At 49.5% G+C, this 25,929-nt stretch overlaps 1 protein-coding gene across 1 annotated transcript in view; it reads left to right on the forward strand.

Moving 5' to 3' along the window:
- Window positions 1-25,929, forward strand: part of LOC135226397 (TATA-binding protein-associated factor 172-like) — a 165,766-nt gene that overhangs the window by 81,347 nt on the left and 58,490 nt on the right. Inside the window, 6 exon segments of the mRNA XM_064265884.1 lie at window positions 3,754-3,900; window positions 4,278-4,434; window positions 5,820-6,081; window positions 7,050-7,149; window positions 16,177-16,325; window positions 17,040-17,157. Of these exon segments, the coding sequence (XP_064121954.1) occupies window positions 3,754-3,900; window positions 4,278-4,434; window positions 5,820-6,081; window positions 7,050-7,149; window positions 16,177-16,325; window positions 17,040-17,157 (933 nt within the window).

Here is a 25,929-nt window from a genome sequence, read left to right on the forward strand (position 1 = left end):
CCCTCACCTCCAACCCGGTCCAAACAGCAGTCGTACGTTCCAGGGTCATCGAAGGACGTAGCATTGAGACAGGAGATCAAGACCATGGCTGAGCAAGAGAGCTGTAGAAATCGTCACGGATCAGTCACCGGGCTTTTACAGTCGACTCTTCCTGGTGGAAAAGTCTACGGGAGGCTGGCGCCCGGTGATAGATCTCTCTCTGAACCGGTTTGTTCGCAGACCCGGTTCACGATGGAGACGGCACGTTCAGTGCTCGACTCCATCAGGAGGGAGAACGATTTCATGCTTTCAGTGGACTTGAAGGATGCGTATTTCCAAATACCCATTCATCAGTCCTCCAGAAAGTACCTCCGCTTCATCCTCGACGGGACGGTGTACCAGTTCAGGGCACTTTGCTTCGGTCTCACAACCGCCCCACAGGTGTTCACAGGCGAGTGTCACTCTGGTGTCTGCTTGGGCCCATTCGCACGGGATATGTCTGATGAGGTATCTCAACGATTGGTTAGTCCTGGCGAGCTCCCGCTCGCAGTTGCTACAGGACAGGGATCGACATGCTCCGAGTTCTGTCGCGATCTGGGGATCGTTTGTGAACTTCGAAAAGTCCGATCTCGAGCCCAAGCAGAGGATGAAGTACCTGGGTATGCTGATCGACACGGTAGCAGGGCGAGTTCTTCCCCGCAGACTCGCGGATCAGCAGATTCAGGGAGGCAGCCAACCAGTTCCTGTCTCGGCAGGAAACAGGTAGCTCGGCGATGGCAAGTCGTGATCGGACACCTGTCGTCACTCGAGAAGTTAGTCCCCTCACGGGCGTCTTCACCTGCGGTCTCTTCAGTGGAGACTAAAGGAGAGTTGGTCAACAGGCAGACAGATCCCCCAAGCTTTCCCAGTGTCCACTGACACCGGAGGTGAGGCAGGACCTAGCCTGGTGGCTGGACGACAGGAACCTCTTAAGAGGAGTGCCTCTGCGCACTCCCCCCCCGGACATGCAGCTGTTCTCAGACGCATCGACCGAGGGATGGGGCGCACACCTGGAGGAGTTGCTGACTTCAGGAGTGTGGGACGAGAACGACAAGCACCTTCACATCAATGTACTGGAACTCAAGGCAGCGTTCCTCGCTCTCCAAGAGTTCCAGGACCGCTTGATGGGACACTCAGTGGTGTTGATGTGCGACAACACCACGGTAGTGGCCTACGTCAACAAACAGGGGGGTAGCCTAGTGTCTCTCCCGTTGTACCAGTTGACTCGGCAGGTGCACGAGTGGGCCGAGGCACACTCAATAGAGCTGTCGGCACGTACATTCAGGAGAGGAATGTAGTAGCAGACACGCTCAGCCGTCGGGATCAGGTGATAGGGACCGAGTGGTCTCTACACCAGGACGTGGCGGAAAGGCTCTTCGACCTGTGGGGGCGACCAGTCGTGGATTCTGTGCGCCACCCGGCAAACAACAGGAAGCTCCAGGTGTTCTCTCGGCCGTGCCGGACCCATGGGCAGCTGCAGAGGACGCTCTTCAAAACACCCGTGGAACAACCTCTTCGTCTATTGCCTTTCCCCCGTTCAGCCTGATTCGCAAGGTGATCAGTCGAGCACTGGTCACCCCGAATCTCAGGATGATCCTGGTGGCTCCCAAATGGCCACAGGCCATTTGGTATCCGGACCTGCTGGCTCTTCTCGCAGGAGAACCGAGAGAGATTCCCCCTTGGCACAACCTTCTCAAAAGCCAGCCACACCGTCGAGCGGTACCACCGAGCAGTCCAGTCCCTACGTCTTCACGGCTGGCTGTTATCCACCATATCTTGCGAACGAGAGGCTTTTCTCGTAGCGCAGCAACAGAGATGGCTGGAAACGTCCGTCAGTCCTCTGCAGCTGTGTACCAGGGGAAGTGGGCCGTCTTCTGTGGTTGGTGTCGTAGACGGGGTCTATCTCCTCTCAGAGCCACTCTTCAGCAGGTAGCGGATTTCCTCGTTTTTTTCTTTTTCTTCGCCGAGAGAAGCTCCTCTCAGTCCCCACAGTCAAAGGATACAGAGCCGCCTTGGCGCTCGTCCTGAAACTGAGGGGATTGGACATCTCGAACTCGTTCGAGATCTCCTTGCTCATGAGGTGCTTCGAAAGGTCTTGCCCACCCAGGAAACTCAGGCCCCCTGCGTGGGATGTGACTCTCGTCCTTAGGAGTTTGACTCGAACGCCAGTTCGAGCCACTCCGAGAGTCGTCAGAACAGGGATCTGACCCTCAAGACCCTCTTCTTGCTGGCCCTGGCATCGGCGAAGAGAGTAGGGGAACTTCATGGTCTTTCCTATGATGTACGACACTCCAAGGGGATGGGGATCTGTGACGCTCGATTTCGTCCCGAACTTCGTTGCGAAGACTCAGAAACCGTCGGTCCCTGACGACAGGTTCGAGTTCCTTCACGATCCCTCCCTAATGGACTTCACCGATAATGATGCGGATGAGATGCTGCTTTGTCCTGTGAGGGCGCTACGGCGCTATCTGAAGAAAACTCGACACCTCAGGCCTGAGTGTCGACGCCTCTTCGTTAGCACCGGGGTAACCAAGAAAGAAGTATCCAAGAACACTCTTTCATTCTGGCTGCGTGAGGTCATCAGGAGGGCGTATGAGGCTGATGGTAGTGACGACATCCGTACGTCCCGTCCGAGAGCTCACGAAGTCAGAAGTATTGGCCTCTCGTTGGCGTTTCGTAAGAACTTCTCCGTGGCGCAGGTCCCTGAAGGCAGGGGTCTGGTCTAACCAGACTACCTTTACGTCCTTCTACCTTCGGGATATTGCCCACAGGTCCTTGGATACCTTTTCCTTGGGACCCGTGGTGGCTGCTCAACAAGTTGTGTAGCAAACCCAGACCCTTGCAGGCTGAAACAGCATCGAGTCCTGGTGTGACTGTGTGGATGGATGTGTGAATGAGTGAGTGACTGGCTCCCTCTTCCCGTCTTTTCCTCCTCCTCTACCTGTGGCAGAGGGCCACGGTCGTCACTACGCTGGATGAGGACGAGATGCAGGTGAGCTCTATGACAGAGCCCCATCCTATCCCTTTCACTAGGGATAGGAGAGAATATCCACCACTTCCTCCTACAAGGGGGGGGAAGTGGTAGGCCTACAAGAGTCAAACCCATGACTTTATATTTGCTCCTGTACAGGAACAAGTTCTTACATTGCTGGTACGAAGAGATACGCTTGCCTCTCTCTTAGTACTCGGTCCAGAGGTCTAACCATTGATCCTGCGGTGCACACCCCGATCAATCAGACAGAGGCTTGGATCCCTCCCTCGCTCTTACGACCAGGGAGACTTCCAAGGTTGGGCGAACACCAGTCTGTTCACAAAAGACTCAGATTCCTCCCACCAAGAAGTGAGTCTTCCTATTGTAAAAGGACCGAAGGTTTGTATGCCGTGTCGGAACAAATGACAATTTGTCCAAAATTGCATTTTTCCTAACTATACAAACCTGAGGTCCTTTTACACATAGCCCCACCTCATGCCACCCCTCACTCTGCAGTTTTTGCTTGGGCCAAAAGCAAAAGTGATTTGTTTACCTCCCAGTCGCGCGCGCGCGCCTGTCGGACAAGCAGTTAACTACCGAACCCCTTGTTCGAAAGCTTACGACCTATCCAGCTGCCGCTAGTACCTTCCTATTGTAAAAGGACCTCAGGTTTGTATAGTTAGGAAAAATGCAATTTTGGACAAATTGTCATTTTAATATTAAGTAGTGTAGTTTAATTATTACTATTCTCAATTTTTTCACAGATTTGGGAGCAGTTGCTAGAAAATGTTTCTCTCAGTTGTCTGTTGGTGGCTGTTTGTCCTCTGGTAGCCAGTTGGTTGTATTTAGGAATGGCAAATCCCAAAGTGCCTCTAGATCCAAGTCTTCTTCTGATTGCTCATCATAATATAGTAAGTTTTGATAACAATCTCCCTCTCTAAGGTTTTAAATTAGCTTAGATTCTAGTTAACCATATAACACTCAGAAAGGAGAACATAGCTTGCTAGCAACAAGATGATTTTTTGAAAATTTTAACTGAAGATGCAGTTTCTTCTGCTATTATTTTATAGCTTTTTGCAATACATGAGTTTTTTTATGTCAGTAGATTCTCAGCTAATGTGAATGTTTCAGTGTTGATCATTGCTTTTATTTTTTGCCAAGCTTTGTATTGGTAAGGCAACATAATACATATTTGGTCATATTCTTTGTGACATATTATTATTAATAGGTGTTAGTTTTTCCAGACCTCTGAGTCTCAAGTTGTGACATAAAAATGTCTAATTTTCAGAGTGGAGAGGGGAAAAAACTACGCATTAGTTGCTTATCCGATCCTGGACAGAAAGCAGAAGTGAAGTTCTACATAGGAGGATGTGACCAGTTTAATGATTACCATGAAAGACAGTCTGTGGTTGTGAGAGCCCGGTGTTCAGCTGCTAAACTATTAGGTAAAAGAAAATTATATAGCTGCTTTTTTAGATAAGTTATCTACTCTACCTTGGAAAAATTAATTGATCTGTTACCTGGACTGATGTGCCCAAAGCCTTATTAGTTCATCTGAGAAAGATGCCTTTAAAAAATAAAAAATAGATAAATCAAAAGAATGTGTTATTTTATAGAGTTGTGATACTGTACTTGATAAAAGTACAGTATATTGTTCAAAGTATCAAGGGTCACTTGGAAAGAGATAGCTACAGAGGTGCTAATAGCATAAACATGTTTTTTTTTATAGGAAGTAGACATCAAATTATTCATGTCATGTCACTAACTGGTATCTTTTGCACCTTCTACCTGAAGGTCTCTGGTTAGAAACCTCCTAAAAACCATTTTTGAATGTTGAATGATTTTAAAGTTTTGAACCGCTTAATTTTTCCTGGTATTTCTATCACACATCTGTCCTTTGTGTATCCTTTTGTATCTCAAGTCTTCTTGAATTCAGTTCTCCATCTTCTCTTATACATTCCTCTCCTTTTTGTGCCCCTAACACTTCCATTTCCATGATTACTACTTTGTTTCTACCATTCATTGACTTTATTCATCTCTTAAACAGTCACTTCTAGTACCCTTTCATTAAACTGCCTTCATTGCATTTTCCTCTTAACTCCTCTTATTCTAAGTTGCGAGTCCGTAACTACTTACTCATTTTGTACAGCTTTCTTAATGTGCAAAGAGAAGTCCCCTCCCCATCATATTACCAATGTTCAAAGTTCCAATTCTTAAAGGATGTTCTTAGTTCTTTTGATGCCCTTTCATGGCTGCATCGTCACTTCAGGGTGATGTTCTAGCATTTTAACATTCATTGGATGGATGATTGAAAGTCATTTTGGTAGGTGTTTTATGGATGATGTGCTTCTTCACTCCAACCCTCCCTTTACAGGGTTGGAAAATTTATTATGTGTGGAGTTTCTCTCGTATTGCTGAAAAACTTTTCATTTTTCAATGATGATTGGGAAGCATTACACCTAATGAGTTTGACTTTATCTCTTTCTCTCTCCCTAATGTAAACCCATAACTTGTAGAAGAATGATTTAATCCTGTCTTGCTGATTTCTCACAGCATATTTTGTAGATTACACAAAAGTGTGGCAGTTAACATGTTTGGACCTGTGGATCTAGGTGCATGTACTGGCTTCCTACTGCTCATTATTTTTTTTCTTGCCATTTAGACTGCATTGAATATGGGCTCTATGACTGTATGAATGATATTAGTAATCAGATTTTGTATATGCACTAGAAAATTAGATGTTGCTATTCTTTTGTGAATAATCAAACTACAATAGAATAAGTAAATGAACATGTTTTAGCTCAGAATTAAATGAATATTTCTCTTTCAGGTCGCTTGTCTCAGTACATCATAAAGCCAATGCCTGGTGTGGAGTACCCTCCTGAGGAGACCCCAGATATATGTTATATGCGCATCCTTATATCTCATCTTCGTTCAAGGTCTTCTATACAGAGGATGACAGCTGGATCGGTCATCAGAGAGTGGGCATTACTATTTCCAGAACAGGCTTGCCATCCACAGCTTCGGAGTTCACTTCATACGTGTTTAACAGAAATTGTGTATTATGATGAAATTGCCCTCTCTTTTACAAGGTAATATTTTTATCATTTTTCACATACAGTTTTCATGAAGATGTGAATATGAATGAAGGCTAGAGTTGAAATGATACCATAAGAAAAATTATTGTAAGTTTCTTATGTGGATGAAAAAATAATGAAAGGGAACTAGAGATGGCTTGAACATATCCTCTGCATAGTACCTGAGAGGCTCGTATATGATAGTGTCTGGTGGGCTCCTGTGGGAACCAGAATAGTTAAAGACCCAGGCCTAGTTGGATGAGAACTATGAAAAGGGAAGATGGCAATTAGTGGAAGATACAGCACAGGAAAGGCATGAGTGGTAGTATTCCCGAAACTTTTGCTTTCTTCATTATAGGCAATGATGATGCTGAGGGCCTGGAGCCTGGTAACAGGTTGTAACAAGTTTTGTTGTTATACATTGGTGGTAAGAGTTTGCCATTATGCAGGTCATCTGTATTTTTCCTAGGTGTACAGTCAAGAGCCTGTGAACATAATCACCCTTTTAGTACCCCACATAGTTTCCTGATGCTGAAGGAAAAGAGGCCTCCTCCTTAGTCAGAATTGCTCTAGGATATTGTGTAATACTGTCTTCTGAACCATTATTGGCTCTTGTATCTTTGTAGGGCTTAATTAAACATGTTTGGTTTCAGTGTCACACATTTGCATTATTTTGGGTATGGATATTAATTTTGCTTTAGATTTTCAAGAAGCAGTAATCTGTCAATGTAGGTTTTTCTTCCAGTTCTTAGATCAACTCTCTGAGAGCTAAGAATTTTTACTCAGTCAAGTACATGGATGGGCTATGTTAAAAGTATTTGGTTTGTAATAAATATTTTTCTCTCAGATCACATTGTACAAATGTTTTGAGAACTGTTATACTGTATTAACAAACTACATGTTTCTGCACTTTGTAAGAAGATTTGTGTACATTAATCCTTTGGAAAATTATCTATATGTATATTTCTTTCCAATATTTGCAGGCTCCAGCAAGAAGCTCGAGACTTCATGGCAATGCTTCGCCATTACAAATTGGAGGTTGAGGAATCATTTTCCGCCTCTCCATTCCTCACTTTAGAACAGGTAGGAAATGTTTTATATTTGTTCCGATACGTAATACAAACCATCGGTCCTTTAACAATAGGAAGTAGCTAGCGGCAGCTGGAACGGTCGTAAGCTTCGAACAAGGGGAGAACGGTAGTTAACTGCTTGTCCGATCGTCGCGCGCCGCGCGACTGGGAGGTAAACAAATCACTTTTGCTTTCGGCCGTGTGGAGATAGGACGTGTTCGTCATCGCTCTGCCCGCTTTTTTCGTTTGCTTTGAGTATTCAGCCCTCTTTTCTGGTTTAGTTGAGTGTGGATGAATTGTAAGTACTTGTACATTTCTTTATTCATTAATCAATATGAGTGATCAAGAAATGGAGATTTCGCCGCGCCCCCCAGTCGCCCGTAGAGTGTGTCCCGGGCTGGAGGGGCGTAGATGCGGCGGATTTAGATCATTCGTGGACGTAGATCCACATGAGGTTTGTACTCGTTGCCGGGGGCGAGAATGCTCCCGGAACGAGCCATGTATTACATGTATGAATTGGTCCGAGGCGCAGTGGGTTCTGTACGAGGGCAGGAAGAGACTTAGGCCTCCAAAGAAGTCATCGGAAAGCTCTCCAGTGACTCCTTTGGTAACTGACACTTCGTCTTCCTTCCTGCCTCCCGGTCAGCCCCCACGTTTCGCGCCTTCCCCTGCGGGGGGGTTAGCGGAGTCCTTCTCCTCACTCGATCCATCGAGTGTGGAGGAGGGCGCCCGCTACCCGGACGTCCAGTTGTATTCGGGGTCTTCCGTCCGCTCTGGGTGGGGTTCTTCTCCCCCCAGGCGCGAGGGAACCCCTCTTACTAACCCGACTGTTGCTTCCGCAGATGTGCCACCAGCGAAGGACGACCTTGGACAGGTGTGGGAGTCGCTGGGACTGCAGGGAGTGCCAAGTATTCAGGGGTTGATTCAGCGGTTGGTGGGGTCGGCAGTGGTCACTCATGGTGTGGTGACCACTACCACTACCACTATAAACAACACCAGCATATGACATGCCGCCGCATCTTGGTACACGCCGCATGTAAATGACGGTGACGCCTACAGCTGCGGTGCACAAACCCATTACTGCCGTACCAAAGAGGACGGTGCCACCGCCACCTGGTTTCTTTGTGTTGCCGACCCCGGACTTCCACTGCCCTAAGAGTACCCCCCTAGACCTGCCGCAGTGCCGAGAATGATGGTAGCTGCCGACAGGACACCTGGCTCTCCTGGTTCCTGCCGTGCCTGCCGTACCTGTTGCTGTCCCTGCTGCTCCTTTTATTTCAGATGCTGTACCTGCTGTTCCTGCTGTTCCTGTACCTGTTCCTGTCACTCCTGCTGTTGGTGGTGCTGCTACAGTCTCAGGTTCTTCCGGACAGGTGCAGTCGGGCCCTGTTGCTTCGGCAACTGCCCCGGCTCCCTCCTGGATGGAAGACCTGACGTCTGTCCTGCGGAGCCTGGCGAAGAAGAAGAGGAAGAAGAGGAAGGTGTCGTCGTCGTCGTCTTCGTCGTCTTCTTCGTCGTCTGCTGCCTCCTCTTCCCCTTCGACTTCTAAGGCTAACCAGCCGAAGAAGAAGAAGGATGCCTGCCTCCCCCCTCCCCCCTAAGAACGACTCCTTCGGGATCTTCTAAGGGCCCGTCTCGCTCAGGCGATTCGGGGAGCTCTTGCTGGCTCCTCTCCGTTCCTTCGGGAACGGGGCACGTCTCTTCCTCTGCAAAGAAAGAAGACGACGGGGACCAGAGGTGTACCAGCCTCGGCTGGTACGTCCTCACCTGGTGTTAGCGGTTCTGCGCTAACATCAGGATCCGTCTCGGCCGCTTCTCGTTCGAACGAGAAGTACCGAGTGGACGCTCTTCCACGGGAGACCGCTCCAGCCAAAGTTTTGACGCCCGAGCTCGCTCGCCGTCAAGACCGCGGGCGCGGAGCAGAAGACGGGCGAGAGTCGTGCACACGACTCTCGCCAGGCCAGTGGACGCTCTCGCAGCGACCAACTGGCTGCTCGGGTTGACGTGACGGTCGCTGACCGGCCACGGGTTGAGGCGAGGAAGGGGTCCCCGCGGCCGTCGGTACCAGCGGCTTGATGCGCCGAGAGGACGCTGGCCGGTCTCGCCGCGACAGCGAGCCTAGCAGGTCACCTGACCGCCGCTCCCATAGGGACCGGGCGGAGACGGTAACCAGCAACAGCTCGCCTGACGCTAGAGATCAGCGTCAACGTTCTCAGCCGAGCCTCTCGCCCCAGGCGAGCGGCAAGGCTAGGTCTGCTGCTCGATCGCCACCTTGCGAAGGCGGGTTGACGATCAGCAGCAGCCCCCCACGCACGCGAGGGCGGGGGAGCGTCAGGTCTGCGTCTCCGTACCTTCAACCTCATCGGCTTACACCGGGAGGCCGCGAGGTACCGAGGAGTGATCGCGAGAGGTGCGCCGCTCGCGATCCCGCTATGACGCCGTATGGATCAGGCACGGTTCTAGGACCGACCAGAACATACGCGGAAGTAGTTGGAGGTGACCGTCAGGGGTCTGCAGCTGTTCCTCCTTCTGAAGGAGGAGTATTCTCGGGATCTGTTCTTGCTGGAGGGACTGGACGGTCCTACTCCGCAAGACGCAGTTACTCCCGAGATACAGAGGAATTTTGCAGAAGTCATTAAGCTGATTCGTCAGCATAATGACCTTGCGGAAGGATCGCCGCTACCACCGGCAGAGCCCACGTCCCGGCTCGAGTCATTTTGGGGTCCTAAGAAGGAACCCCAAAATGATGGTGGGGTTGCCGCGATCGGAGCTTGCACTCAGTCCTTGGGATCCAAGTCCGAGAATCTCGTCTCAGGACGGGAGGATTCGCTGAAATCCGGACGGTCTTCTAAGCTGTTTCCTCCTCCTCTACAGCGTCAGAGGCGATTTTACGTGCCTTCGGAAGACCCGATACTGCCGAAACAGGTTAACCCGGAGTTTAGCGAGGCTGACTCCAGGTGTGTCCCTGCAGCAGCTCCTGTCGGAGAACCTCTGGTTTCTCGCAGCAGGAGGCACTTGCCCTGGAATCTACCGCTATGGCAGCGTTCCAGGCAGTCTCTTGCTGGATTTGTGGTCCCTCACGATATCCAAAGTAGCAGCCGGCTCTGGGAGTTCTGCTCTCGAAGACTACGCTTCTTTCAGGAGACTGTGCCAGTCTGGAGGAAGAGCGATCTCTTACCTCGCCCATCAGACTGCTAACCTGTGGGCCAACTTGGTTCTTCGACGTAGGGACGCAAGTCCTCCTTACCCGAGTGACCAAGGGGGCCGGCGTGAGGCGGCACTCGGGCTTCGCAATGGACCAATTAGGAGTTCCCCAGCTCTCTTTCCCGGAGAGATGGTGGACGCTGCGGTGGAAAGGCGCGCACTGATGACAGTGACCGCTTAGTTTCACCAGGCAGTCTCGAAGGTTACTGGGCAATCATCGAGCGACGCGGCTAAGCCAAAGAGCTTAGCTAGCGCTTCCACGGCGGCGAAGACGGTTGCACCGTCCAAACCCCGTGTGAAGACTCCTGCTGTTTCGACGTCTGCTAAAGGAGGCCGTAACCAGCCCTCCTCCCAGCCCTCCTTTCCCCGAGGAGGTGGTGGGAAGAAGTCGAAACGAGGTCGGGAAACGCTAGGGACGGCGTTCCCCCTCACCTGCTGCCGGAAGTTGGGGGTGCCTGGCGAGCCATTGGGCAACTTGGCAGCGCTAACGGCGCCGAGAACTGGATAGTAGACGTCCTTCGGGAGGGATATCTACTACCCTTCGAGTCTCGGCCCCCACCCCTCATCTCCAAAACCGGTCCACCTACAAACCTATGTCCGGGGATCCATCAAAGGACAACGCTCTTCCTTCGACAGGAGATCAAGACCATGCTGGCGAAACGAGCTGTAGAGATCGTGGAGGACCAATCACCAGGCTTTTACAGCCGCCTCTTCCTAGTGGAGAAGGGCATCGGGGGCTGGCGTCCGGTGATAGACCTCTCTCCCCTGAACCCCGCTTCGTTCGCACGACGCGGTTCACGATGGAGTCGGCACGCTCGGTGCTCGACTCGATCAGGGGGAACGATTTCATGCTTTCAGTGGACTTGAAGGACGCGTATTTTCAAATACCCATCCATCAGTCCTCCAGAAAGTACCTCCGCTTCATCTTCGACGGGACGGTGTACCAATTCAGGGCACTTTGTTTCGGTCTGTCAACCGCCCCACAGGTGTTCACGCGAGTGTTCACTCTGGTGTCAGCTTGGGCCCGTTCGCACGGGATACGTCTGATGAGGTATCTCGACGATTGGCTGGTCCTGGCGAGCTCCCGCTCGCAGTTGCTGCAGGACAGAGATCGACTCCTCAAGTTTTGTCGCGATCTGGGGATCGTGATAAACTACGAGAAGTCCGATCTCGAACCCAAGCAGAAGATGAAGTACCTGGGTATGCTGATAGACACGGTAGCAGGGCAGGTCTTTCCCGCAGACTTGCGTATCAGCAAATTCAGGGAGGCAGCCGGCCGGTTCCTGCTCTCGGCTAGGAACAGGCAAGCACAGCAATGGCAAGTCGTGATCGGCCATCTGTCGTCACTCGAGAAGTTAGTCCCTCACGGACGTCTTCACCTGCGGTCTCTCCAGTGGAGGCTAAGGGAGAGTTGGTCTCAGGCGAAGGATCCTCCTTACTTTCCGGGGCTTCACGGACAAGGTGAGGCAGGACCTAGCCTGGTGGCTCGACGACAAGAACCTCTTAAGAGGAGTGCCCATACGCACTCCCCCCCCGGAGATGCTTCTGTTCTCAGACGCATCGACCGAGGGATGGGGCGCACACCTGGAGGAGTTGCTGACTGCAGGTGTGTGGGACCATCACGAAAAAAGCACCTTCACATCAATGTCCTGGAACTCAAGGCGGCATTCAACGCTCTCCGAGAATTTCAGGACCGCTTGGTGGGACACTCAGTGGTGTTGATGTGCGACAACACCACAGTAGTGGCATATGTCAACAAGCAGGGGGGGCTAGTGTCTCTTCCGCTTCATCAGTTGACGGTGCAGGCGCACGAGTGGGCCACGGCTCACTCGATAGAGCTGTCAGCACGCTACATTCCAGGCAAGAGGAATGTAGTAGCGGACAAGCTCAGCCGTCGGGATCAGGTGATAGGGACCGAATGGTCTCTACACCAAGACGTGGCGGAAAGGCTCTTCAACCTGTGGGGGCGACCGGTCGTAGACCTGTTCGCCACCCGGCACAACAGAAAACTTCAGGTTTTCTTTTCAGCCGTGCCGGACCCATGGGCAGCTGCAGAGGACGCTCTCCAACACCCCTGGGACAACCTCTTTGCCTACGCCTTTCCTCCCTTCTGTCTGATTCGGTAAGTGATCAGTCGAGCGCTGGTCACTCCCAATCTCAGAATGATCCTGGTGGCTCCCAAACGACCTCAAGCCGTTTGGTATCTGGACCTGCTGGTTCTTCTTGCGGACGCACCGAGAGAGCTACCCAATTGGCACAACCTTCTAGCCCAGCCACACGTAGAACGGTACCACCAAGCAGTCCAGTCCCTTCAACTTCACGGCTGGCTGTTATCCACCATCTCTTGCGAACGAGAGGCTTTTCTTGTAGCGCAGCAACAGAGATGGCTGGACACGTCCGACAGTCCTCTGCAGCTGTGTACCAGGGGAAGTGGGGCCCGTCTTCTCTGGTTGGTGTCGTAGACAGGGTCTGTCTCCTCTCAGAGCCACTCTTCAGCAGGTAGCGGATTTTCCTCGTGTTTCTTCGCCGAGAGAAGTCCTCTCAGTACCCACAGTTAAAGGATATAGAGCCGCCCTGGCCCTTGTCCTAAAACTGAGGGGACTGGACATCTCGAACTCGTTCGAGATCTCCTTGCTAATGTGGAGCTTCGAAAGGTCTTGCCCACCCAGGGAACTCAGGCCCCCTGCGTGGGATGTGACTCTCGTCCTTAGGAGTTTGACTCGAAGACCCTTCGAGCCACTCCGAGAGTCGTCAGACAGGGATCTGACCCTCAAGACCCTCTTCTTGCTGGCCCTGGCATCGGCGAAGAGAGTAGGGGAACTACATGGTCTTTCTTATGATGTTAAACACACCAGAGGTTGGGGATCTGTGACGCTCGATTTCGTCCCGAACTTCGTAGCCAAGACTCAGAATCCGCCGATCCCTGACGACAGGTTCGAGTCTTTCACGATCCCCTCCCTTCTGGACTTCACCGATAACGATGCGGATGAGATGCTGCTTTGTCCTGTGAGGGCGCTACGGCGCTATCTGAAGAGAACTCGACACCTCAGGCCTGAGTGTCGACGCCTCTTCGTTAGCACTGGGGTTACCAAGAAAGAAGTTTCCAAGAAACACGCTTTCTTTCTGGCTACGTGAGGTGATCAGGAGAGCGTACGAGGCTGATGGTAGCGACGACATCCGTACGCTCCGACCGAGAGCCCACGAAGTCAGAGGTATCGGACCCTCCTGAGCGTTCCGTAAGAACTTCTCCGTGGCGCAGGTCCTGAAGGCAGGTGTCTGGGCCAACCAGACCACCTTCACGTCCTTCTACCTTCGGGATATTGCCCACAAGTCCTTGATACTTTTTTCCTTGGGACCTGTGGTGGCTGCTCAACACGTTGTGTAAGCTTACCCAGCACCCGAGCAGGCAGAACAGCATCGATTCCTGGTATGACTGGAGAATGAATGTGCGAATGAGAGTGTGACTGGCTTCTCTTCACCATCTTTCTCTACCTCTACCTGTGGGCAGAGGGATACGGTCGTCACCACGCTGGAAGGGAGTCAGATGCAGGTAAGCTACTCGACTGAGCTCCATCCTATCCCTTTAACTAGGGATAGGAGCGTATATCCACCACTTTCTCCTACAAGGGGGAGGAAGTGGATGCCTACATGAGACAAACCCATGACTTTATATTTGCTCCTGTACAGGAACAAGTTCTTACAATGCTGGTACGAAGAGATACGCTTGCCTCTCTCTTAGTACTCGGCCCAGAGGTCTGACCATTGATCCTGCGGTGCACACCCCGATCAATCGGACAGAGGCTTGGATCCCTCCCTCGCTCTTACAACCAGGGAGGCATTCCAGGGATGGACGAACACCAGTCTGTTCATCAAAGACTCAGATTCCTCCCACCAAGAAGTGAGTCTTCCTATAGTTAAAGGACCGAAGGTTTGTATTACGTATCGGAACAAATGACAATTTGTCGAAAATTGCATTTTTCCTAACTATACAAACCTGAGGTCCTTTACATATAGTCCCTCCTCATGCCACCCCTCACTCTGCGTATTTTGCATGGGCCAAAAGCAAAAGTGATTTGTTTACCTCCTAGTCGCGCGGCGATCGGACAAGCAGTTAACTACCGTTCTCCCCTTGTTCGAAGCTTACGACCGTTCCAGCTGCCGCTAGCTACTTCCTATTGTTAAAGGACCTCAGGTTTGTATAGTTAGGAAAAATGCAATTTTCGACAAATTGTCATATTTTGTCAGTAGTTTAGAAAACCTGTAATTTCATGAATTATTAGTAGTCTCTTCAACTTTGTTCTCTAAAAATTTAAAGACCCTTATTGTTAATTTTTTATATACAAAATTGAATGACCCATATTGATTGTTAATTTGTTGTGTTAAAAATTGAAAGAGCCTTATTGATTGATAATTTGTGGTATAAAAATTTGAAAGAGGTTTATTGATTGTTAATTTGTTGTATAAACAATTGAAATAGCCATACAAATTGATGTTCAGAACAAAAATGGATGTCGGTGATGGAAATCAATATGCAACTTTTTTTATTACATTGAGTTGTATATGTTTTCTTATAATTTTCTTATTATAATATACAGGCAGTCCCCGGGTTACGACGGGGGTTCCGTAAGCCGAAAATCGTTGTAAGCTGGAACATAGTAAAAAATCCAAAGAAAACCTTACTTTTAATGCTTTGGGTGCACTAAAAACTCTGTAAACTGCATTCTTATTGCATTTTTCATCAATAAACCTTCAAGTATTGATTATTTTACATTTTTGGGGTCATATTTCTTCTGCCAAATCAGCGTTGCAGGCGTCGTAACCCTGGAAATAATTTCTAATGAATATAATTGAAAAGCGCCTTAACCTCGAAACGTCGTAAACTGAACCTGTCGTAACCCAGGGACTGCCTGTACTACAAGATATTATTACACAACCATTTAGGGAATACATTGTATGGAGTTTGAACTATGTGTTTTTATTCCAACATTTATCTCTGTGCTTTGATACTAATTTTGTGTAAATTTGGAAATTCTTTAAATTTTTAGGCATTTTGAGCCATTGATAATCTGTTTCTGTTATTTTGTTCTGATTTCATAAAACTATACATAATTTTCCTTGTCATGACACAGTGCCCTTCCATGTATTAAAGTCTTATAGCAAAAAATATATCTATTAATAATGAAGATAAGTCAGCAAATGTTGAGATATTATGCTTCTGTTCTTACATGACTTGTATAAAAAAATCTTAGTTTTTAACAGAATTTCCTTCAATAACTGTAGTGCGTATATGCGTATATGTAAGACAAATTTTACTTTACTAAAAAGCAGTGCTGCATCATCATCGTTGTTTTTATATGCTGTATTATCATTCATGTAGGCCTTTCTCCTCTTTAGGGAGTGCTGACAGACTTGTGATATACAAAGTTGTACTTTGGTTGGTAGTAGTAGTAGTAGTAGTAGTAGTAGTAGTAGCAGCAGCAGCTTTTCCATAGCTTCCATGCCTGTTGCCGCTTCATTGACGGTACCTCTCAACTTGTCACACATTCAAACCATCACAATATTAGAGATCTCAATATATTTTCTAGGTTCTGACCACTTCTCTCTGCAACATCTTTACTTGCATTACAATGTTCCCCAGTTACTCCAACCATATATATATATCTCAGCAGTACGTTTAGTTAATTCTTCCCAAAAAGTCTTCCAATTTCTTTGGTACTTACAGAATTGAAAACCTTTTACCTTTGACCCAAATATTTACTTCATTTGTTTAAATGTAAAAAAAATTAGTTTGTTTTTTAATACTTTCATTTTTCAAGAATTTGCTTTTTACTTGCAGATCCAGAATCTCAGTGGTCCTGTTGCGCTGACACTTTTTAGTGGTGGTCGTTTAAGGCCAAAGGTTTACACCACCCTTGAAGAGCGTCGCAAGGCAATACAAAACAATGTCTCTCAAACCTCAACAGATCAAATTAGTTTAGCTACAACGTAAGTTTTTCTTCTATTAAAAAAAAGTCCTATTTTCTGATCTGCATCTTTTGAATATATCATATTTTGAAATTTCAACACTAGTTATCTTTTTGTGATGTTATTGTTCTCTTGAAGAGCTAAATGGGACACATTTAATTTCAGCATCATTCATTTGTATTATTTTGAATATGGATACTATTAATTTTCCTTTAGATTTTAAAGTAGCAATAATTCATTGCGATTGTTTATTCTTCCAGTCAGTCAGACATTTTGTTACTGTAAACTTTCCTTTGTAATCCAGTAAAGCTATTTAATGGGTATAATTGTATTTTGTCAGTATGGACTTAGTATTTAAGTTATATGCTCTTCATATTTATGGTGTCTTGGTGACTTTGCAATAGGCAAAAATTCTAAAACTATTGTACGATGGCAAAAATGGTCTGTTCAAGCTTTAGCAAATTATATCTCAATTCAACAGGTTAACCCATAATGTACCTTCCTATATATATTAAGCTGGCATACATCTATTCTTCTTCATGGCCGAGTGGTTGAACTTAGCATCTCCTGACTCATGCATACTTTAAAATCTCACTTCTAGAGTTGGGGTTTCCTCATTTGTTAATTTGGATTCAAGGCTTTATAGTCACAGGCATATCCAAATTTGATTACTATATAAATGTATGAATTCCATTTTTCTGTTTAATTTTAAAAGAGCATTTTGAATTTCTTCAGTACTCAGGCCATAATTGCGGGTGCCATAGTACGCTTCAGAGTTTTGCCAGAGAAACTCAGTCCTGTGATAAAACCTTTAATGGATAGCATCAAGAAAGAGAAGGTTGAACAGTTGCAAGTAAGTTTTATTTAGAAGTAAATAGGAACCCTTGTAGAAATTTATTTTTTGTTAGTCTTGTTAAAAGTTTGTAATTTTTAGTAAAATTACTTTGATGCTTGTAGCATTGATCAGATAATCGTCTGTAGTTTCCATTTAGTATAGTTTGTAATTTGAAAATTTTCTTAGAGTTACTAAAAACATTATCAGTAACTTGCCTAATTATGGTTGTATATATGAGCTATACATAAATACATTTGTTCTTTTTGGTTTTATTTTTTGATATTTTTTTAATTAATGGCATTACACCTGTCAGACTTGTTTTAGTTAATGACTTTATCCTCTTCCTCACTACTGTCACATTCCACCACTCTATTTATCTGCCCATAGTCTCATGTAGGCCTTTGTCTTTGAACGTGTATCTGAAGTGAATCCCATAATTTAGTAATGCTCAAGTCTTCCAGGGTGCAGATTCTACCCTCTGTCTAAGTCTAGTGTTGTTTGGTGACAATGAAATGTCATTTCTCCAAAATTTTGGGATTTTGAGATGCTTCAGTTGCGTTTGAGACTACAAATTCTAAGAAATGGCTTATTTCAGTGTGGCACATTTTAATTCTATAGTTGTGTTCATTATGTTGAACTTTTACAGCCCTTTTATGAAAGCCTTTTATTTTGAATATATATATTTTTTAATTGTATAGACTTAAAGGCAGTAGTTTCTATCTTGTGTGTTTTGCCTGTTCAAAATGGCCAAAAGAGTTTCGACCTATACTTTCCAAAGTTCATCATTCCATGTATTACTCAGTTTGGCATTTTAATCGTGTTCCATTTTTCTCAGGTTCCCACAACTTGTAAAAGCCAGTGATAAGTTGCCTTAAAGGATGGTCTTCTCCCTCCCCTATCTATTTCTTTTTTCCTTCAGACCAGGGTAGTTAAGGACATTAAATGGCCTTTTCCTTTCAACTTCATGTAGAAAAAAACTAAATATATGTAGTACTATAAGCGAAAGTGACCACTAGATGTGTAAAGTTAGTCTTTTTGTGAGGTGTCATATGACTTTCTGCCACACACCCTGAGAAGTATATCAGCTCTGATGATAGTCTCTATCAATAGAAAAAAAACTAGTATCTGTTGTTATGCATTGTTCAAAAAAGGGATTTTGACGTAGGAAAAATCTATTTCTGGCGAGGAAGCCGTGTCGCCCAGTGAAATGTGTCCTCTTTAGCACTATTTCTAGTAAAATATTGATATGATACCAGAGAACTGCTAAATTGGACATGTCAGAAGTCTCTGACTCGCTCACCTAAATAAAAGGTGTCGGTATAGAACTGGGGCGAGTGTTAAACACTACCACAGCAACCCCTCCAATTAGCCTTTTCCTCATCAAAAGACCCTGAAAACGGGGAGCCGACCTATAGGTCACACCCAGCTACCCTGTTGAAGGGGACTGCGGCGTCATACTTATCGATAGCATAGAAGCTTGGTGCACAGCAAGGGGGGGAAAAAAGGAAAAAAAGGGAGGGGAGGGTTTCATGGGCGACACGGCTTCCTCGCCCAGAAATAGATTTTTCCTACGTCAAAATCCCTTTTCTGGGCTCAGCCGTGTCGCTCCGTGAAATTGTACCAGAGAAACACCAAGCTATACTATCCTGAAAGGAAAAATCATATTAATGAAATCAAAGGAAATAATAAAATAGTTTAGAATTGGAAAAAATACAATTTATTTACAAAATATACTATATATCCAAAACATGTGGCAACATTTGCAACAAGGCACATACATAATAAAATAATTACAGATAATTTGTATGTACGTAAAACTATACACTATTATACACTTATTCTAATAGCTAAGGCATTTGCTGAGGTAGGTAAAATGTTAATGAGGCTGGCATAATTGAAAAGATTCATATGACACAAGGACGGTACTATAATGATGTAGCAGTAGGAGACACTGGCCTTCCTGCAGCTATTGCATGATATTTAAGATCCTCTAAAGACTTAAGGTAGTGCTTTTTGAAAACCAAGGGTGACTTCCAACCAGATACTTCTTCAGATCATCAAAGTCCATATATTTGAAGAAGTTAACAGAAGTTGCTATTGCCCGAATGTCATGCACCTTGGGAAATGACCCTGGGCTGGCTTTCTTGATAAAATATAAAATCTGCTGCCTAATGCCTTTTAGAGATAGTGTACCACCATCTTTTCTAATGAAAAGGGGGGCCTTCGGAATAGGTAGACGTCCTAGATAAATAGTCCTTAAGAGTTTTAACAGGACATAACGATGGATCCTGCGGAAGCGGGACAATCTTCCATGGAGACCACCTCATCAAGGGGTCTTCATTCTTAGCTAGAAATTGCTTTTGTTCCGATACGTAATACAAACCCTCGGTCCTTTAACAATAGGAAGGTAACTAGCGGCAGCTGGGACGGTCGTAAGCTTCGAACAAGGGAGAACGTAGTTTAACTGCTTGTCCGATCGTGAGCAAGCGCGCCGCGCGCCCCCGGGCGGTGAAAATCACTTTTGCTTTCGGCCGTGGTGTGACAGGACGTGTTCGTCATCGCTCTGCACGCTATTTCGTCGTGTGCTTTGGATGTTTACAATTTCTTCTGACTGGTTTGTTTGTTTGGTCTTGAATGAAATTGTAAGTACTCTTTTTTTTTCATTTTTCATTGTGAAGTGAATTGAATTAATTATGGATCAAGAAGAGCTTTCGCCGCGCCCACCAGCTGCCCGTAGAGTGTGGCCCCGGGCTGGAGGGCGTAAATGCGGCGGATTCCGCTCATATCCTGACATTGATCCACATGAATTATGTTATCGGTGTGGGCGGGGGCGAGAATGCTCCCGAACCGAACCATGTATAATGTTTGTGAATGGTCCGAGCGCAGTGGGTGCTGTACGAGGGTAGGAAGAGGCGTAGATCGACCAAGGAGTCGTCGGAAAGCTCTCCAGCGACTCCTTTGGTGACGGATACCTCGTCATCCTTCCTACCTCCAGCTCAGCCCCCACGATTTGCGCCTTCCCCTGCGGGGGGGGGGGGTTTCGGAGTCCTCCTCACTCGATCCGTCGAGTGTGGAGGAGGGGGCCCGATACCCGGATGTTCAATTGTACTCGGGGTGGGGTCTTCCGTCCGCTCTGGGTGGGGTTCGTCCTCCCCCAGGCGTGAGGGTGCCCCTCTAACTGACCCGACTGTTTCCTCCCTCAGGTGTGCCTTCTGTGAGTGACGACCTTGGACAGGTGTGGGCGTCGTTGGGACTGCAGGGCGCCCCCCAGTATCCAGGGCTTGATTCAACGTCTGGCGGGGGTCGGCAGTTGTAACTCATGGTGTAGTCACAACAACGACTAATACAGTGTCCACACCAGCGTAACGCAGCCCCTCCTCATGTGGTTTACACGCAACACATTGCGTCGGTGACCTCCCACGGCATCAATCCAAAAGCCGATTGCTGCCGTACCTAAGAGGGGCGTGCCGCCGCCACCTGGTTTCTATGTGCTGCGACTCCCGACTTTCGCTGTCCCAAAAGTTCGCACCCTGGATCTGCCGCCCGTCCCAATGATGAGTTTGGCTGAATTGGAGATGCCTGTGACGCCGGACTATGCTGCCGTACCTGCCGTACCTGCAGCTAGTGTTGCTGGCCCAGCCGCTCGCGCCGCTCCTACGAAGCGCGCGGTGCGGGACGCTTATGCTGATGTTGCTGCTGGTGCTGGTCCTGCTGGTGCTGGTCTGCTGGTGCTGGTCCTGCTGCTGCTGGTCCTGCTGTGCTGGTCCTGCTGGTGCTGGTCCTGATGGTGCTGGCTCCTGCTGTTGATGTCCCTGCCGCTCCTGCCGTGCCTGCCCCTGCCCACGTCGCGTCTCGTCATGGAGGTGCTGCACCGGTCTCAGGTCTTTCCGGACAGGATCAGTCGTGTTGCTTCGGCAATTGGCCCGACTTTTCCGTGGATGGAAGACCTGACGTCCGTCCTGAGAGAGCTGACGAAGAAGAGGAAGAAGAAGAGGAAGGTGTCGTCGTCGTCTTCATCGTCTTCTTCGTCGTCTGCTGCCGCCTCTCCCCCTTCGACTTCTAAGGCTTCCAAGCCGAAGAAGAAGAAGGAAATGCTTCCTCCCCCCTAAGTAAGGCTCCTGCGGGACCTTCGAAGGGCCCGTCTCGCTCTGGCGTGACGGGGGGGTGCTTCTGCTGGTCCTCCTGTTCCCTCGGGAACAGGGCCCGTCTCCTCTTCTGAGAAGAAGAAGAAGACGGGGACCAAGGATGTGCTGGCTACTGCTGGTACATCCGTGCCTGGTCTTGGTAGCACTGCTGCTAAGCCAGGTACCGGCTCGACTTCTCGTTCGCGAGAAGGTCCGAGTGTACGGTCTCCTTCGGGCGACCGTCAGCAGCTAAAAGTCAAGACGCCTGAGCTTGCTCACCGTCATGACCGAGGCACGGAGCAGAAGACTGTCGAGAGTCGCGCAAGTGACTCTCGCCAGGCCAGCGGCCGCTATCGTAGCGACCAGCCGGTACCTCGGGTGACGTGACGGTCCTGACCGGCCACGGGCGTTGAGGCTGGGAAGAGGTCCCTCGTACCAACGGCACCAGCTTCGGCTGGTACCAGCGGTTTGACGTGCCGTGAGGACGCTCACCGGTCTCACCGCGAAAGCGAGCTCTGTAGATCACCTGACGCCGCTCCCACAGGGACCGGTACGGAGACGGTGGCCAGCAGCAGCTCGTCTGACGCACGGGACCGGGGTCGACGTGCTCAGTCGAGCCGCTCGCCACAGGTGAGCGGCACGGCCAGGCCTGCAGATCGATCCCCACCGCGGGTTGGTGATCGGCTGCAGCCCCCCACGTACGCTGGTCCTGCCAGCGAGCTGAGCGTCAGGTCTGTCCTCTCCTATACCTTCAACTTCCTCGGGCTACACCGGGAAGAGCGAGGTAGCTAGGAGTGATCGTGAGAGGTGCGCCGCTCACGATCCCGTCACGATGCCGCACGCACCAGGCATGGTCTTAGGACCAGCCAGTCGTACGCAGCAAGTGGTTGGAGACGACCGTCAGGGGTCTGTTGCTGTTCCTCCGTTCTGAAGGAGGAGGGTCTCGAGAGCTGCTCCTGTTGGAGGGACTGGACGGTCCTACTCCTCAGGACGCTGTGACTCCCGAGAGATCCAGAGGAACTTTGCCCAGGTTATTGCGCTGATTCGTCAGCACAACGACCGGGTAGGGGGAAGGATCGCCGCTACCACCATCTGAGCCCGCCCACGTCCCGGCTCGAGTCATTTTGGGGCCGAAGAGGGAACCCAAAATGACGGTGGGGACTGCCGCGATCTGAGCTTGCAGACTCAGTCCTTGACCAGGTGGAGAATTCGTCTCAGGACGAGAGGACTCACTTAAGTCAGGACGGTCTTCCAAGCTACTTCCTCCTCCTCTGCAGCGACAACGGAAGTTCTACGTGCCATCAGTGGATCCAATACCGCCCAAAGAAACAGGTTAACCCGGAGCTAGCTAGGCTAACTCCAGGTGTGTCCCTGCAGCAGCTCCTGTCGAGAAACTTGTGGTTACTCGCAGCAGGAGGCACTGGGCCTGGAAGCTACCGCTATGGCGGCTTTCCAGGCAGTCTCTTGGTTGGATCTGTGGTCCCTCACAGTATCCAAGGTCGCGGCCGACTCCGGGGGCGCTGCCCTCGAAGACGACCCCGACTTCAGGAGACTGTGCCAGTCGGAGGTAGGGCCATCTCCTACCTCGCCCATCAGACGGCAAACCTGTGGGCCAACTTGGTTCTCCGTCTAGGGACGCTGTCCTTACACGAGTAGCCAAGGGGGCCGGGCGTGAGGCGGTAAATGGACTCCGTAAACGGACCAATGAAGAGTTCCTCCGCTCTCTTTACCCGGAGAGATGGTGGACGCTGCGGTGGAAAGACGGCGCACTGATGACAGTGACCGTCTGGTTCACCAGGCAGTTACGAAGGTTTTCTGGGCAACTCGTACAACTGCGGCTAAGCCTAAGAGTTTAGCTAGCGCTTCCTCGGCTGCTAAGACGGCTGCTCCATCGAAGCCCCGAGGAAAGACTCTTCCTGCTTCAACTTCTGGTAAAGGAGGCCGTAACCAGCCCTCCTCCCAGCCCTCCTTTCCCGAGGAGGTGCTGGGGGAAGAAGTCGAAGCGAGGTGGGAAACGCTAGGGACGGCGTTCCCCCTCACCAGCTGCCGGAAGTGGGGGGTGCCTAGCGAGCCATTGGGCAACTTTGGCAGCGCTACGGTGCCGAGACCTGGATAGTAGACGTTCCTTCGGGAGGGATATCTAACTACCCTTCGAATCTCGGCCACCCTCACTCCAACCTGGTCCATCTTCAGACATATGTTCTAGGATCCTCAAAGGACGACGCTCTTCGGCAGGAGATCAAGACCATGCTGACCAAACGAGCTGTAGAAGCGTAGTGGAGCGGTCACCGGGCTTTTACAGCCGCCTTTTCTTAGTGGAAAAGGCATCGGGGGGCTGGCGCCCGGGTGATAGATCTCTCTCCCCTGAAACCGATTTGTTCGCCAAGACTCGTTCAAGATGGAGACAGCACGTTCCGTGCTGGACTCCATCGGGGAGGGAGAAGACTTCATGCTTTCAGTGGACCTGAAGGATGCGTATTTTCAAATACCCATCCATCAGTCCTCCAGAAAGTACCACCGCTTCATCTTCGACGGGACGGTGTACCAATTCAGGGCACTTTTGCTTCGGTCTCTCAACCGCCCCACAGGTGTTCACGAGAGTGTTCACGCTGGTGTCTGCTTGGGCCCATTCGCACGGGATACGTCTTCTGAGGTATCTCGATGATTGGCTGGTCCTGGCGAGCTCCCGCTCGCAGTTGCTGCAGGACAGGGATCGACTTCTAAAGTTTTGTCCGTCGCGATCTTGGATCGTGATAAACTACGAGAAGTCCGATCTCGAACCCAAGCAGAAGATGAAGTACTTGGGTATGCTGATCGATACGGTAGCAGCTCAAGTCCGCCCCGCAGACTTGAGGATCAGCAAATTCAGGGAGGCAGCCGGCCGGTTCCTGTCTCGGCAGGAACAGGCAGCTCAGCAATGGCAAGTCGTGATTGGCCACCTGTCGTCACTCGAGAAGTTAGTTCCTCACGGACGTCTTCACCTGCGGTCTCTCCAGTGGAGACTAAGGAGAGTTGGTCACAGGTAAAGGATCCACCTTACTTCCCCGTGTCCATCACGGAGAAGGTGAGGCAGGACCTAGCCTGGTGGCTCGACGACAGGAACCTCTTAAGAGGGGTGCCTCTACGCACTCCCCCCCGGAGATGCTGCTGTTCTCAGACGCATCGACCGAGGGATGGGGCGCACACCATGGAGGAGTTGCTGGCTGCAGGTTGTGTGGGACCATCACGACAAGTACCTTCACATCAATGTCCTAGAACTCAAGGCGGCGTTTTACGCTCTCCAAGAGTTCCAAGACCGCTTGATGGGACACTCGGTGGTGTTGATGTGCGACAACACCACAGTAGTGGCATACGTCAACAAGCAGGGGGGACCTAGTGTCTCTCCCGCTACACCAGTTGACTGTGCAGGTGCACGAGTGGGCCACGGCTCACTCGATAGAGCTGTCAGCACACTACATTCCAGGCAAAAGGAATGTAGTAGCAGACAAGCTCAGCCGTCGGGATCAGGTAATAGGGACCGAGTGGTCCCTACACCCAGAAGTGGCGGAAAGGCTCTTCAACCTGTGGGGGCGTCCGGTCATAGAACTGTTCGCCACCCGGACCCATGGGCAGCTGCAGAGGACGCTCTTCAACACCCCTGGGACAACCTCTTCGTCTACGCCTTTCCTCCTTTTTGTCTGATTCGGAAAGTGATCAGCCGAGCGCTGGTCACTCCCAATCTCAGGATGATCCTGGTGGCTCCCAAACGACCTCAAGCCGTTTGGTATCCGGACCTGCTGGCTCTTCTTGCGGAAGAACCGAGAGAGATGGCCCCACTGGCACAACCTTCTAGCCCAGCCACACGAGTAGAGCGGTACCACCGAGCAGTTCCAGTCCCTACAACTTCACGGCTGGCTGTTATCCCCACCATCTCTTGCGAACGAGAGGCTTTTCTCGCAGCACAGCAACAGAGATGGCTGGACACGTCAGACAGTCCTCTGCAGCTGTGTACCAGGGGAAGTGGGCCGTCTTCTGTGGTTGGTGTCGTAGACGGGGTCTATCTCCTCTCAGAGCCACTCTTCAGCAGGTAGCGGATTTCCTCGTGTTTCTTCGCCGAGAGAAGCTCCTCTCAGTACCCACAGTTAAAGGATATAGAGCAGCACTGGCGCTCGTCCTAAAACTGAGGGGACTGGACATCTCGAACTCGTTCGAGATCTCCTTGCTTATGAGGAGCTTCGAAAGGTCTTGCCCACCCAGGGAACTCAGGCCCCCTGAGTGGGATGTGACTCTCGTCCTTAGGAGTTTAACTCGAAGACCATTCGAGCCACTCCGAGAGTCGTCAGACAGGGATCTGACCCTCAAGACCCTCTTCTTGCTGGCCCTGGCATCGGCGAAGAGAGTAGGGGAACTTTATGGTCTGTCCTTCAATGTAAAACATTCTAGGGGCTGGGGATCTGTGACGCTCGATTTCATCCCGAATTTCGTAGCTAAGACTCAGAATCCGTCGATCCCTGACGACAGGTTCGAGTCTTTCACGATCCCCTCCCTAATGGATTTCACCGACAACGATACGGATGAGATGCTGCTTTGTCCCGTGAGGGCGCTACGGGCTATCTGAAGAAAACTCGACACCTCAGGCCTGAGTGTCGACGCCTCTTCGTTAGCACTGGGGTTACCAAGAAAGAAG

Source organism: Macrobrachium nipponense, chromosome 14 (assembly GCF_015104395.2).
Source record: "Macrobrachium nipponense isolate FS-2020 chromosome 14, ASM1510439v2, whole genome shotgun sequence".
Taxonomy (NCBI): Eukaryota; Metazoa; Arthropoda; class Malacostraca; order Decapoda; family Palaemonidae; genus Macrobrachium; species Macrobrachium nipponense.